The sequence below is a fragment of the Glycine soja genome, chromosome 13 (genome assembly GCF_004193775.1).
Source record: "Glycine soja cultivar W05 chromosome 13, ASM419377v2, whole genome shotgun sequence".
NCBI classification, from domain to species: domain Eukaryota; kingdom Viridiplantae; phylum Streptophyta; class Magnoliopsida; order Fabales; family Fabaceae; genus Glycine; species Glycine soja.
The window spans coordinates 30,244,626-30,259,465 of record NC_041014.1 but is presented as its reverse complement, the minus strand read 5'-3'; the positions used below and the strand labels follow the sequence as shown (position 1 = coordinate 30,259,465).

The window sequence follows — 14,840 nt, the reverse complement described above, 5'->3', positions numbered from 1 at the left end:
ATCAACTTCCATTTCAACATTAATCTAGCTTACATTCTAAGAGTATTTATTGTATATTTTCTTGTAAGAAACTTAGAAGATTATCTTCTACTGATTAAAAGAAGAATTATCTTCTTTGAATTCTTATAGTGTATCATAAGTTGCACTTTCTCCTCTCTTTTTTTATTATTTTAAAAAGAATGTGTGTGGAGCCTGAAGATGGTTGTTAAAAATAACACATAAGTTATTTTTACATTGTCTTTTAAAGATTTTATGTACGAATAACACAATATTTTTATCGATCAAATTAATTTTAAAAATAACAAAACACAATTTAAATCTCCATTTTTCATGTTTTATATTTGGTTTTTAAAACTTTTTTATGACATGTTAATCATTATCTTAAAGTAGCTTAATTAAAAATTATTATTTTTTATTAAAAGTAAATATCCTTCTATTATTTTTTTATGATTATAAGATTATTTGTTTGCCTTGCTAATAATTATCAACTAAACTGTAAAAAAAAAAAAAAAAATACACATATGATTTTATATCTACTTTCAATCCTTCTCGTCTCTGGTTTCATCTAAATCGAACAAGATGGCTTATGGTAACCAAATTCTCCTACTTTCACAGTTTCATGGGAGATGTTGCGCCCTGCCTAGTAATTTTCACGTGGAGAGGCACTAAACAATATTGAAACATTGAATATAAAACATATAAAAGTATAAAACCGCATTTCCGTTTTATAACACCACTCTAAATTTGATAGTTTTTCATATCTTTTTTAAAAAATTAAGAAAAAATAATCATGCATAATATCTGTAAAAAAAATCATACATAATATGTGTGTCACTATTACGATAAAAATAATCATGTGAACGTTTATTATTTTCCATTACAGTAAGAATCTGTCCTAAAAAAATCGTTGCCCTAAAGTGAAAGCTATTTTGCTATATAGCCGTTGTAGGCAAAGCAGGAGAGGTCCAACGACTGTCCAAGACCAGCAGATAACTTTGATTCCCGAAATATTGTTGATGTAATTTGTTCTGACTCATCCTTGTTAATTAGCAAACTAAACTTGTATGATACATGAAATTATTAATGCTACTACCTAGAACCTGAATCTCGTGCTTATTATAAGTTACTATAACACAAGATCATGATTAATGTTTCAAGTTCTCCCTCCATTATTTTAATTGACCTCGTGCATTTTAACCATATTGTTTCCATATATAGTTGAATCTAGCTTTTCTTGATGATTGGTGAAGGTGACACCATGTTCTTCCTCCTTGTGACATTCCCATGTGTTGTGATTCGGAAGGCCATATACTCCATTGTTCCTTTCTTCTTCTTCTTCTTCGGCTAGTAAATGGGGTGGTGGATACTGCTCCAAATCTTTGCGTTCCCATTCTTCAATATCCATGGCACATTCCACATCACTTGCGCCAGCCATTGCCAATGCTTCTAAGGAAACCAACATTGTCATTGCTGTTCCTACAAAATTAAATTCTTGCTTATTCTGAGTGGTCTGTCTTGTCTCAATTCTCAATTCTCAATTGCTGAAAAATGTTCAATTGCTTTGGTCGTATTATTGTTGTGTTACAAATTATGTTATATACTGTATATATATAGGGAAAAAGTCTTAGATTAAACCGTGTTGGTGCTTGATGAATCACGTGACATGTGAGATGTGAGGTCAGACAAGAACAGTGGTCATGAAGGATGATTCAGCCCTGGTCAAACATAATTGCTGATGCTGTCGTCAAATTTCGATTCCCTCTTAAGAATTTTATGAATTGGAGGCCGCCGCCACGAATATCTCTTGGTCTATAGATCTGCAAATTGGAACTACAAACAGGCTAGCTAGATCATAAATCTACACTCATTTAAACACTCTTAAATTAGGGTCTTTTAAACCAAAGTCAATTGAATTATTTTTCTTCCACGCAACAAATTTATTTTACACCCAACATATTTTTTAAAATTTAAACTTTATTCTTTTTTATTTCTTTTTCCTTTTTTTTATAACCTATGGATGAACAATCAGTAAGATATTGTTCATTTAGAATTTTTGGGGTGTCCATTGGTCTCCTCCGTGAAGCTGGTGTTGGTATTGTTCGTAGTGTGTGCTTGATGTCCATGACTCCTCCCTAATTTCTCCTTTCGGCGGTTCCTTGTCGTCCTCCGCGAATTTCCTCTCCTCCGCTGTCATGAGGAATATTGTGTCGTCATCGGTTAGATTTTTTTTTTTTACTTAATTTGTTTACTCCATACGGATTGTATGGTTCATACGGATTGTTAATCCGTATGAACCAAATCCATATGTTCATACAAATTTCTTCATGTATCATACAGATTGTCAATCCGTATAATTTAACGAGGTCAAAAATGAAAATGTATGGAAGGAGGTACTTATGGCGGGGATGCACAATGAAATGGAAGAATGCATGTTGATGACAATGGAGGGGGGAGGGGGGGGGGGGGGGATAGACTCGCGTCACACTAGGGAGGAGAAAGAGGCGTCTATGGCGTGGGTGATTGATGTGGAGGGATGGCGTATTTGATTTTTAACCGAAGGATATTTTGATCTTTATACTACATTTGCGGGGATGTAGAAGAAGTTATGTTGAGTGCAGGTACTAAGCCAATCGGCTTTGATTTTCGCACACACTTTTCAGTTTTGGAGTTGTTATTTTCACCTCTAACTTTCTATTATCACCTCCTAACTTTCTTTAAAATGTTAGAATTACATTTCTTCTCTTTGGGGTTGCTATTTTCACCCCATCAATAATGTACGATAACTAGCGAAATGTCTTTATTACCACATTAGTTTCAATTAACAGTAAATTTGGTATCATTAGCCTGCTAAATTCTAAGGGTGCAGGGACCAGAAAAGACAGCCTGTGCAATCGTGTTTCAAAAGAAACTTGCAAAAAGGCCAGCCCCTAAAAAGTGAATATTGAAACCCCAATTTCAATTTTATATGCAGTAAAAGTGTCCCAACAAATCTTTACATTTCCAACTTGTCCATCTAATCCACCATCCATCCAATTTCAGGTTAAAGCTTCATGTCCTTCACATTGTATTATGGAAAATTCGGGAAACAACACTGAGAATGCAAAAAGCAACAACCCCAATTTCAACGCCATAAGAGTCCAACACCAGTCTCTCTCAGCAGCGAACATCTTAGCATAAGAGTTTCTTTTTCCCATGGAGATTACATGGGACGATTACAACTATCATACGCATGCATGTTGCTACACATACAAAGGACCTGCTTTTATTTTCTTGTTCCATTGATCTAAAATTAAGGCCGAAGGTTACTCTTAGTGTGGATATGTCATATGTGTGAGTGTGATATCTTCAAATGTTACGAAAGAATTTTAATGCTTCAAAAATCACACCAAATATGTTAGTTTATTTAATTTTTAATATTATTTTAGACATAATAATGAAATTAATCGTTTTATTCCATCCTATAAACACTGTTTAATTTTAATCCCTCAACAACATAAAGACATAAATACAAATCTAGCAATAGAATATAATATGAATACAGTATTTCCTAAAAATAGATATGCAAAGTCAATTACTATGAAAACCTAACACTTCCTTTAAACAGTAGTCATCAATGGACCGAAAATCATCAAAGAACCCTTCCGGCAATTCTTGATTCAAAAGGCAATTATCCGATTCAAATTCACTTTCATTCATCAACATCGGATCTTCGTCATCCTCCACCACTTGTTTCCCTTTACCCTCTTCGTCACACGCGAGAGCAGGCGCGTGGCCCTCAAACAGCGCAATGTGACCAAACAATTTGTCCTTTCTCGAGAACGTGGTCCCGCACGTGCACTTCCACCTGGCCTCTCCTCCGCAGTGCTTCGCGTGGCTCCTCAAATCCGAGAGAACCGAGAAGTGCTTCTTGCGGCACCGCTCGCACGTGTACATCTTCGGGCAGTGGCTCCGCTTGAAGTGGTTCTTCACGCAAATCACCGATTTCAGCGGCCGAAACCGCCGGTGGAGCTTGTTCCGGTTGCAGCCTTCGAACGGACACGAAAACCGCGTCGCGCGCCGCTGCGCAGTGGTCTCCGAAGGCTTCGCCAGCGCCTCCACCGTCTTGAACTGTTCTCCGTGCGCGCGCATGTGCATGCGGAGGTTCGAGTCGCGCCGGAAGCCTTTCGCGCAGATCTCGCAGAAGTGCATGTGCTCGGCGAGGATTTCTATGGCGTCGAGCTCCACGATTCCGCTACCGTCGTCGAAGTCTTCGGCGCCGCCGTCGTCGTCGTCGTCGTCTTCGAGAGGCCCAAATTTGGAATCGAGTATTTGCTTCGCTTTATCGGCGACTGAAGGTTCCGGCTCCGGCTTCTTCGGATACAACGGTGGATCCGGTGCTCCGGAGGCGGCGGTGGAATTTTGAGAGTAAGAGACGAGAGCTGAGCCGTTGACGATCAATTGATGGATGGAGGAGACGATCTGGCTGGAGACCATGGCGATTTGATCGACGGCGAGGGGAGTGTTGGTGTTGATGGATTGAGATAGGAAGTGTTGTAGAGAATCCATTCTGGTCCGAACCAGGGAAAGGTTCTGAAGCAGAACATGAGGGTCCGCGGTGGTAGTATTCGGATCCTGGGACTGAGAGTGAAGTATTCGGGTCGGATTGGAGTTTGAATTGGACATGGTTTGGATAATAAGGAAGTTCAACGCCAAGCAAGTTTATAGATTGGTGGTGTTGTGTTGTGTTGCACTGAGCTCACATTAATTCAGTAAATAATTAATTAATGGGGTTATTATTGAAATATAATGGATTGGGAACTACAGTACTATTTGCGTTGGCCATCTAAAATTTTAGAAAAATGATGGAGAGACACCTGGTGCTAGAAAACAATTATAGAGAAAAAGAAATTATGATAAGGACAGCGAAATAGACAAAAAAAAAAATACTGAGAAGTCTCAATTTGTCCTTCCACTGTTAGGTTACGCGGTAAGAAGCGATTTTTCTCCATTTTGTTTGAATTGTTTCCTTTTTAGTTTTTGTATTTCACATAAAAGTCTCCTTTGAGTTGATCCGGGGGAGGTTTGTCAGAAATTTATTCTTTTAAATTAGAAATAAAATTTATTCGTTTAAACTTTAAATTAATATGTTGATCTCGTAGTTATGCTCCCATGTCAGACCATTGTTTATGGGAAGGTTCGTCTACAATTGGCACATGACCTATGTATCACTAATTTCCCCGTGAGAACTTAAATATTTGAAGGTTGTGTTTGTTTTAAATTATACAAAATTATTTTGGCTAATTGAATGAGATGTTATGATGTTTGATAAAACTTTTGAAAAATTATTTCTATAAGAGGATCTTTAATGTTAGAATTTTTTAACATTCTTATTGTATCATAATGATCATATAATGAAAAATTCATAAACTCAGGACAATAATGTATGATGTATTTCAGTTAATTGTCATGACAAAAAAAAATATGAATTAAGTGAGAATGACATTATCATAAAAATAAGTTTTGAAGCTTGTTTAAGAAACAATAACTTAATTAGAAATAAAAAATAATTTTATTATATCAATCAGAATCAACAAGTTAATGGACGAGGAAAAGAAAAAAAAAATGATGTAGAAATGCACAAGGAGAAGAATAAATCAGTATAATAATAAATAAAGAACATATAAATCAAAACCAAATCAAGCAACAAACAAGTAAAATATGACGAATGAAGACCAACAAATCAAGCAATCAGCCTTCACAAATCATAAAATGGCATCACAGTGCTCTCTGTTGCACCAGATTAAGAGGACAAAAGTTAGGTTCCACATGCTCTTTGTCAACTCACTACTCCTCGATGAAGGTCCTTCAGCCTTTGTCGCCTCCGATCATGCCATTGTGGTGTCGATTCCGATCAATGTGTCGTTGCAAATAAAGGGATCTTTTTGTCGTTAGAAGTCACCAAAATCTTTTTATCGGTCGTTGAAAAATGTTTTGTTAAATCAAAACAATTGAGGGTGCATTATCTGTCCTTTGCCTTGACAGTATACTTCATGAAAATTACTTTTCATTTAAACAACCAATTGGTGGTGTCCCTTACATGCTACATAAAAAAATATTAAGCAAACATGCTAGTATTTAACCAATGAGAGTGGTCACGACTTTGTAAAGATGTGCTATGTTGAAGTAGTTACTACCACAACATAAGGACACATTCACCTAACCACTGGTGATATCACATGTGTGCCCATGGTCAAGATCAAACCATGATCTCCACTAAACTTCCCTCACTTATTAATCGATAGATTATGTGCTCATTTTTCAGCAAATCAACACATGATCTTTTATGTATATGCAACAACACACACTTATATTATCTTTATATTATCACTTATGAATTCTCCATGTGAAGATCAATCAACTAAAATCAACATGTGTTCGAACTTTAAGTCACAATATCAACATACAACCCATAAAAAATAATAATATCAACACACAAACCATCATTAGTGATAAATAAGACATCACCATAATCATGCAACTTTCCACTTAGATCCAACCATTAAGTTATTTAATTAAAGCCTTAATATTATTAAACTCTCCTTCAACCTTTTGTAAATATTAACTCAACAACATATGAAGATCAACTCAAACCAGCATGTGTATGGGCTTTAAGCCACAATATCAACACACAAACCATCATTAGTAGTAAATAAGGCATCACTATAATCATTCAACTTCCACTTAGATCAACCATTAAGTTATTTAATTAAAGTCCTAATATTATTAAACTTTCGTCCTTCAATCCTTAAGCAACTAGTTGGTGATGTTACCTCGTTTGAAGGAGTATGATAAATAATATGTTTATAGCACTTTATATAAAACACAAATAATCAAAAGTATATTTTAACCTAAAATTAATAGTTTTATAGACTTCTAAATTTATTTCAAAACATTTATAAGATGTTTCTCAGACTTATTTTTTTACAAAAATTTAAAATATAATCAAGTTTTAGAATTGATCATTTTCCAAAACTTTGAAGCCTGAAAAGATAATTTTTTCCACAGTTTATTTATTTTGAACAGAATGCTTATAATTAATTTATTTTAAGCTCGAAAAAGGTTTTCTCTTTAAATAAAAATTAAATAAATTCATTGTAACTAAAATTAATTATTTTAATTATGATTTTAATTTAATTTAACTTTAGTATTTTTAAATTTTCAAAATGATCAAAATAACTTACTTTTGAAGATCATTTTACAGACTTCTGAAATATATTCAGAAAGATTTATAAGGTTTCACAAAAAAAAATGATGAAATTTATTTATTTGATTTTTTTTTGCAAAAAGTATAAAATATAACGAAATTTCAAAATTAATCCTTTTATTAAGCATTTGATAAAGATAGTATTTTACAACAACAAATAGAAAACACACTTGAAATTGAAAGTTGAGACATGAAACCGTTTTTACACAATCTGTCACGGATATTGTGGAGGGCAATAGTGGCGCGTCCAAAGACCTCTTATTTTCGGAAGTTTTTTTTTTCTTTTTTCCTAAACGCCGTTCTTCTTTCCATTTTCTCCATTTTTTTTTCCTTCATCCAATCTGCATTCTCTTGCGCTCGCTCGACAACAACAGAAAGCGGCACGACAAACCCTAGCGATTCGATGGTGTGCGATGCGACTCACTGAGTTGAACTAGATAAAGATCTGAGTCGCGGTGATTGGTTCGACGCGCTCATGGGTGCTGCGGGCTCCAAGCTCGAGAAGGCTCTCGGCGACCAATTCCCTGAAGGAGAGCGTTACTTTGGCCTTGAGAATTTCGGCAATACTTGTTACTGCAACAGCGTTTTGCAGGTCTTCATCACCAATCCTCTTTTACTCATTTTACCGATTTCGAATTCGATCCTATTATTTGGAAATTTCCGATTAATTAATTAATTTATGTATGGTTAATTTTGTTTTATGGTTCTCTCTGGTCATTTCGATAGTTGATTATTACTTGTGATTTTGTAAGGAAAAGATGTTGCCGTCAAAGAAGGCCAATGCGTTTAACTTTTTTTCTGTCAATAAATATATAAAGCTTTTATGTATTTTCCACGTTTATTTAATGAAAATAAGAAAATACGGAGAAACTAATTGAAAGTTGGGAGAGAAACGTTTGGGCATTGTCATACACTGCTACAAAATCTCTTTCGCTGTTTAAATTTTCCTCCTTGTGTTATTTTTTTTTTTTTTTCATTTGAGTAAGCAATTTGCTTTCATTGACCCAAAAAATGACTTGTCATTTTCTTTTGGTTATTGCATTAAGGTATATTCTTTACTTTTCTTGTCTTTAAGTTGAATGAGGTCTGCTCAATAAATAGCAGAACTAATTGTCATCTTATCGGCCTTTTGAAAGAGATGGACAGATGTCATGGAATTTGTCTTACCTTCCAGCGATGTAAATTTAAATCCTGATGAATTATGTTTGTACATCAGAAGTCTGTCAGGTAGTGTTATCAATAGTGGAAGGCCAAAATTTGGCCATATAAGCACGCCATTGTGGCTTATGGTGCCGCCATAGCAGTCTCCCTATACAAATGGCCTATGGCAGTTGACAAAAAATCTGCCATGACACCACCATTTAACAACACTGCTGTCAAGTATATTAGGTTGGAATTTGAATAACTTCTAAAAGTTTTTATAGTTTTTCACTAAAAAGTTACTCCTTTTTTTCTCTTTATGCAGGCACTATACTTCTGTGTTCCATTTCGAGAACAATTGCTAGAGTATTATGCAAATAACAAAAGCATAGCGGATGCAGAGGAAAATCTTTTGACTTGCTTAGCCGACTTATTTTCACAGGTAACATGTCTTATAATTTTGAAAATTCTCTGTTTTCCTTTCATGAGACCCCTTCATAATTCATACTATTGAGTCAAGCATGATTTGTTGTAGAGTTTGTGTTATCTTCACTAATTTTATTGATGTACATAGTACATACATGTGTTGGTGTTACTTGCATGAATGGCAAAGCCAATGAGGTCAGAACCCAATCCTCTAGGTTAATGACTGCATAACTGCTCTCATCAATTATTTTCATCCCAGAAATTATACAAACAAGATACAAGAGTGGGAGAACATTTATCATGTTAATCCCACCCCAATCTTAAAATAGAATGGAGTCATTTGCAAACGATGAGAAACTCTTGTATAGACACAACCCTACCAAGTCATCTTTAGACACATCCAATAAAATTTTTACACATCATCTAAAGTAAAATAAAATATCCTTCTCTCACCTATCCTTCTGTCTCTTTCGCTTTCTCTCTCTCATGTCTCATTTAATCTCCAAACAACAAAAAATGATGTTCATAATTTCTTGTATTCACCATTGCAAAGGCTTATCACCAGATTTCCGCTCAATGCACCAGACACATGGTTAAATGCAATAGTTGCTGTCGTTCTGAGTTTTACTCTCATATCAAATATGTTGTTTTTTTAAACTTGGACCGCATATTTCATGTTTCATGGTAATTTACAGTTCAGTTGATGTTTCAGCTATTTATAAGTATTAATTGAAGCCTTTTGGCCTTAATAAAAAATTCTCACCCACATAGTGAGAAAAAGTGAATTACCCAACCCATTTGAACAAAATTCCCAAATTAATTTCAGAATTCCCTCAATTGGCTTCTAATTGTGGTGTTCAAATCCATCCCCAACCGCTCCAACTTAGTGCTCCCAATTTTCCTCTTCTTGTTCTCTGATTCAGGTTCCAGAACTCAGCCCAATGTCCACGAACAAATTGTTAAATGATGCTGGAAGAGGAATGCCTCTTGTGTCCACGAGAGTAAACAAAGAGGAAAGGGGGCTTGGGAGGCACCAAGGAGGATGATTTACATTTCATACTCTCTGTCTGATGTGAGGACATTGGTGCCTGTGAAGTTTTGCTTTCATGGATGGAGGAAGTAAGAGGAGAGAGTGTGTGAAAGAGGAAGTGAATGAGACAAAAACGGTTGGATTGGAGAGAGAAAGAGATATTGTTTTTATTTCAGATAGTGTGTAATTTTTTTTAACTTTTAATGATGTGTAAATTTTCTATTGGATGTGTCTAAAGATGATGTGGTAGGGTTGTGTCTATACAAGACTTTCTCTGCAAATGATTGGCAAAAACCTTACATTCATTTAGACCAGTGTTGTCAAATAGCGGCTATTGTGGTACTATCATGCTATAGCGTAGCGGGTTTTAGGGAAAACGCAATCGCGACGGTGTTGCGCTGCGGACTCCGCGAAAATTGCAATCGCGGACGCCTTACACGTCACGGTTGTTGCGTCGTCGGTTTCCGACAAGGTTGAATCCGGAGAGAAACTGCATCGACGACGCGTTTAGGGTTCATCGTTCTGAAAGAGGAAATCGGGTCAGGTGTGGATTGCAGATTTGGGACTGCGGATTTGGGTCAGGTAATTCAGAGTTGTTTTGGGTTTGCAGTCCACAAGGTTTTTAGCTTTGTTAAAAGTTAAAACTCACGTGAAGTAGTCACGTGGGTTTTTAAAAGTTTACTCTATGGGTTTTTAAAACATTAGAGTCAAATTTTATGTTAGTAGCATTTTGACCTCTACTTCACGTAAGTTTTCAGTTTTCCAAACCATTCTAGAACCTCTTAGCATTTCCTCTGATTCTTGGTCACCATGTAAACCCTTCCCTACCAAAACTTTCCAGTCTCCTTCATCCAGTGCCTCTATTTTTTTACAGGTAACTTTTTTTTCTTTCTTTTGTTTAATACTCCCCCTTCTTCCTCGTCCATGTCATCTGTCTTATACCCGACCTTCTTATTATTCTGCTTTTTTTTATACTTATTTAATTGTATATATGTTCTATTTCAACCACTATGTGGCTTCCGCTATTTGGCCACGACGCTATCCGCTATATTCTATAGCAGATTTTCAGCTTTTCACAATTTTCCGTGATCCACTATTGACAACACTGATTTAGACCCCATTCTTAAGACTCTGTTCCCACTGTTGTTTATCATTCTGCTTAAGGCATCCACTGTAATTGAGGAAAGGACGAGACAAAGGGTCACCAAGCCTCCCTCTCCAAAGACCTCTAAGTCATTGTTTTGTTCACAGTTGACCACCATGGAAAACATCACGTATTGGAACTGTGTAAACTTTATTAATTCATTTATCCGGACATAACTTGTTTTTGAGAAACTGCTTCAAAATATTTATGTTTGCTTATTGCTTTCATGGTTTTAGGTTAACCTACAGTATTTCTTTTGGTATAGATAAGTTCTCAGAAGAAGAAAACAGGTGTCATTGCTCCCAAACGATTTGTACAAAGGTTGAAAAAACAGAATGAACTCTTCCGTAGCTATATGCACCAGGTATGTATTTAATCTATAAACTATCAAGAATGAGCACAGAAATCAGAAGGTTATGATTCTACAAATTATAACTTGAGTTTGTGTACAGTGTTTGGATATGTTTATGTGTGTTTCTGCATTTTTTGAACCTATGTTCGCATACGTCTTTTGTGTATGTCCCTACTTATTTGCTTGTGAGTTACAGCTGATCTAAATATGAATCATAGCTACTCTTTAGTGTCACTGTGCCACTTTTGATAGCAAAATGATTTAGATTTTAGATCTTATAGTGAAACTTGAAGCTGAAGGCATAGTTAATGATGGGAACTGAGAGTTATGTGCATTTATTTGCAGAAAGTAGCAGTTGCATATTAAAATAGGTGTAATAATAATTGTCATTAGCACTTGCGGCAGTTATGTATTATTAGAATATGTTAAAAGGGCAGAAAGCTAAGAGCAGTTACATATTATTAAATGTGTGATACATGTGTATTGTTTTCTTGTATTCTGTGTGATATAATAATAGTCTTCTCCGATTTATCAATTGTTGTTCTATCAGTTAAGATCAGGTTCTTGTATTCTTTGTGATTTAATAATACTCTTTTCCAATTTATCAATTGGTGTTCTATCAGTTAAGATCAGTTTCCTTTGGTTGTGATGGACAATTTTTAAGGTTGCAATCTGTTCCCTTTATCTGAACATATTTTAATAAACAGGATAGTCTTTTCAACTATCTGTGAATTGTGAAAAGATGAGAGCCTGTTGAATTGGCCATGGTGCTTGGGCAGAAAATTAGAAATATATTAAAATCTCCCTAAGTATTAAATAATAGGTTTGCAATGACATTGTTTTGTCTATAATGAAAGAATAAAAGGCTCAAAGTCCAAACATAAAGAGGGCAATCAGAACAATTATATGACACGATGAAAAGGGCAAGGTTTAGATTTAGTTGATCAAGAGTTTCCAAATTTGGTACAATTTGACTCCTTGAGCTAGCACAATGGTATTATGTATTATAAACTTTAAATTGTAATTGTGATCTTGTATTAACCTTGATTGTTTAATTGTGTTTTGAACTTGGGATTGGAAGCTTGTGTTAATTTATGTTTTGAACTTGTTAAAGTGTTATACTTGTATTATAGTCTTTTGAAACTTGGAGCATGAACTACATACTTATCAACTGGTGGCCTTGATCTAGTTGATGATCCAGTTGAGTTTAGTAACATTGGGTTGAATAACGATATCTTGTTTTGTTAAAAAAAGCGTTTATATCTCAAATTGTTTAAGTTTATGCCTTTTCTTATTTATAAATGCATTGTTAATTCTGTATGCTAGACTCAGTGTACTGTTTATTGCATGATGTCACTTATTCATCTTGTTTTTTGTTTTATAAAAAAAAAAAGTCATTTTAAGATTAAAAAACAATATTGTCATTGTGAATCTTTTCATTTTTGGTAGGATGCCCATGAATTCTTGAACTTTTTGTTAAATGAACTTGTTGACATTCTGGAGAAAGAGGCCCAGTCTGCAAAAAATGATCAAGAGACTTCACCACCATCTGAAAAGGCTGCAAATGGACCTAAGAATGGTCTAGCCAATGGTGCTAAAAAGGAGCCTTTAGTTACTTGGGTGCATAAAAATTTTCAGGTGACCTTAATCTACCAATTTAATGTCATCTTTATTTTAGCATGTTGTGTTAAACTTAATAATTTGGACACCAAGTAATACAGAACACTAACAGAGGCCTTTGCCCTGCCATTGTGTCACCTCCTTCAAACAACTCCAGCAATTAACATGCACACTCCCCTCAGAAACCTGTCTCACATCCTATTTATGAAATAATACATGCATAACTGTCATATAATACGGCAAATAACTGTCCTACAGTTACTGAAAACACAATAACCGCCATGCAACACTGCATAACTGCCCTACTGTGTTGCTTGCAGCAAAGCTTGGAATAATTATAAATTGTGAACTTTGTATTGGATTTAATCTATTACACTCCCTCCCTCTTTCTCTCCCCTTTTTTAGGAATCTCATTATTGTAAATTTCTCTGATCAGGGAATACTCACCAACGAGACTAGGTGCCTGCGATGTGAAACTGTGACAGCTAGGGATGAAACATTTTTTGATTTGAGCCTTGATATTGAACAAAATAGTTCAATTACAAGTTGTTTGAAAAACTTCAGTTCGACGGAGACATTGAATGCCGAAGACAAATTTTTTTGTGACAAGTGCTGCAGGTATGTAGAGTTTACTCCTAACTTTGATTTTATAATTACCTGAATACTTTTGTGGCATCAACTGTTACCTGGCTTCTTGAAATCTACTTGAAAGTAAAGGGTCAGTTCAGCCATTTTGAATTATGTGCATTGCTAAACTATTCTATTGCTTGTTTAAGTGACATTTTTTTTTGTGAGCGTGTGTGATGAAGCAGATATATCAAATGACTTCAATTATGCATTATTTGTTGGCAATTTGTTATTTTTTTAAATTAAATATAGACTGCAATCAGTGGCCTTTCTACTAGTAGTATTACTATGGTGTTTTGTTTCTGGGTAGTGGGTATATAGTATTATATTTGTGACCTAACGTTTTCACGGTTCATTGGTTATTGTTCCTTTCTTTTTTATGTTATCTGGATGAGTTTTGATTGCTGTCAGTGCAGCGTAAAAATATCTATGCAATCTCATCTGTTTTATTTTTCATGTCTGTTTACTGGTCTGATAATTAAGATGTGAACTTTCATTGTTATCAGTTTGCAAGAAGCTCAGAAGAGAATGAAGATAAAGAAACCACCTCACATCTTGGTCATCCACCTTAAGCGGTTTAAATACATTGAACAACTGGGTCGCTACAAGAAGCTGTCTTACCGGGTTGTCTTCCCTCTTGAGCTGAAATTGAGCGATACTGCTGAAAATTCAGATATTGAGTATTCTCTATTTGCAGTAGTTGTCCATGTTGGGAGTGGGCCCAACCATGGGCATTATGTAAGCCTTGTGAAAAGCCATAACCACTGGTTATTTTTTGACGACGAAAATGTTGAGATGATTGATGAGTCTGCCGTTCAGACATTCTTTGGGTCATCGCAAGAATATTCCAGCAATACAGACCATGGTTACATTTTGTTCTATGAGAGCATTGGCTCTGGTAACAGGAACTAGACGGAGGAGCCTTATGAGTTTTAGATACTTAAATCATTTGGACTTGTCTTTTTCATCTGTTTAATTATTAATTATTTTTTTCCCGTTTTATTCAACCTGCTTGAGTAGTTGTTATACATCAATGAGAGGATACGGGTTGTGAAAATGTATACTTAGTGGTCGGCATGTACAGTGGATAGTGGAAGCACTGTCCTTTTTCCCCTTATTTTTTTTTACAATTAAGAGCAGTGTATATGGTTTGAGAATTTCACCGACAGTATATTCACGATGTTAACTGTTAAGTATTAAATCAATAGAAACACGATGCAATGGCAGGATCACTCGTAAATTATGGTGTTTTCATCTA

General features: G+C 35.2%; 2 protein-coding genes across 2 annotated transcripts; one reads left to right on the top strand and one right to left on the bottom strand.

Moving 5' to 3' along the window:
• Positions 1–3,431: 3,431 nt before the first annotated feature.
• Positions 3,432–4,780, bottom strand: LOC114380922 (protein SENSITIVE TO PROTON RHIZOTOXICITY 1-like). The gene has a single exon (XM_028340053.1). The coding sequence runs from the start codon at positions 4,660–4,662 to the stop codon at positions 3,568–3,570; it is 1,095 nt and encodes a 364-aa protein (XP_028195854.1). The 5' UTR covers positions 4,663–4,780; the 3' UTR covers positions 3,432–3,567.
• Positions 4,781–7,444: 2,664 nt separating this feature from the next.
• LOC114382822 (ubiquitin carboxyl-terminal hydrolase 4-like) lies at positions 7,445–14,840 on the top strand. The gene is made up of 6 exons (XM_028342461.1): positions 7,445–7,835; positions 8,709–8,825; positions 11,249–11,347; positions 12,785–12,973; positions 13,392–13,573; positions 14,089–14,840. Exons 1-6 carry the CDS (start codon positions 7,719–7,721, stop codon positions 14,492–14,494), a joined length of 1,110 nt encoding a protein of 369 aa, XP_028198262.1. The 5' UTR covers positions 7,445–7,718; the 3' UTR covers positions 14,495–14,840.

Coding starts and splice junctions, on each gene's coding strand:
- LOC114380922 (XM_028340053.1), bottom strand. CDS start 4,662: ATGTCCAATTCAAACTCCAATCCGACCCGAATACTTCACTCTCAGTCC.
- LOC114382822 (XM_028342461.1), top strand. CDS start 7,719: ATGGGTGCTGCGGGCTCCAAGCTCGAGAAGGCTCTCGGCGACCAATTC. Junction 12,974..13,391: donor GGGTGCATAAAAATTTTCAG/GTGACCTTAATC, acceptor TTCTCTGATCAG/GGAATACTCACCAACGAGAC. Junction 13,574..14,088: donor TTTTGTGACAAGTGCTGCAG/GTATGTAGAGTT, acceptor CATTGTTATCAG/TTTGCAAGAAGCTCAGAAGA.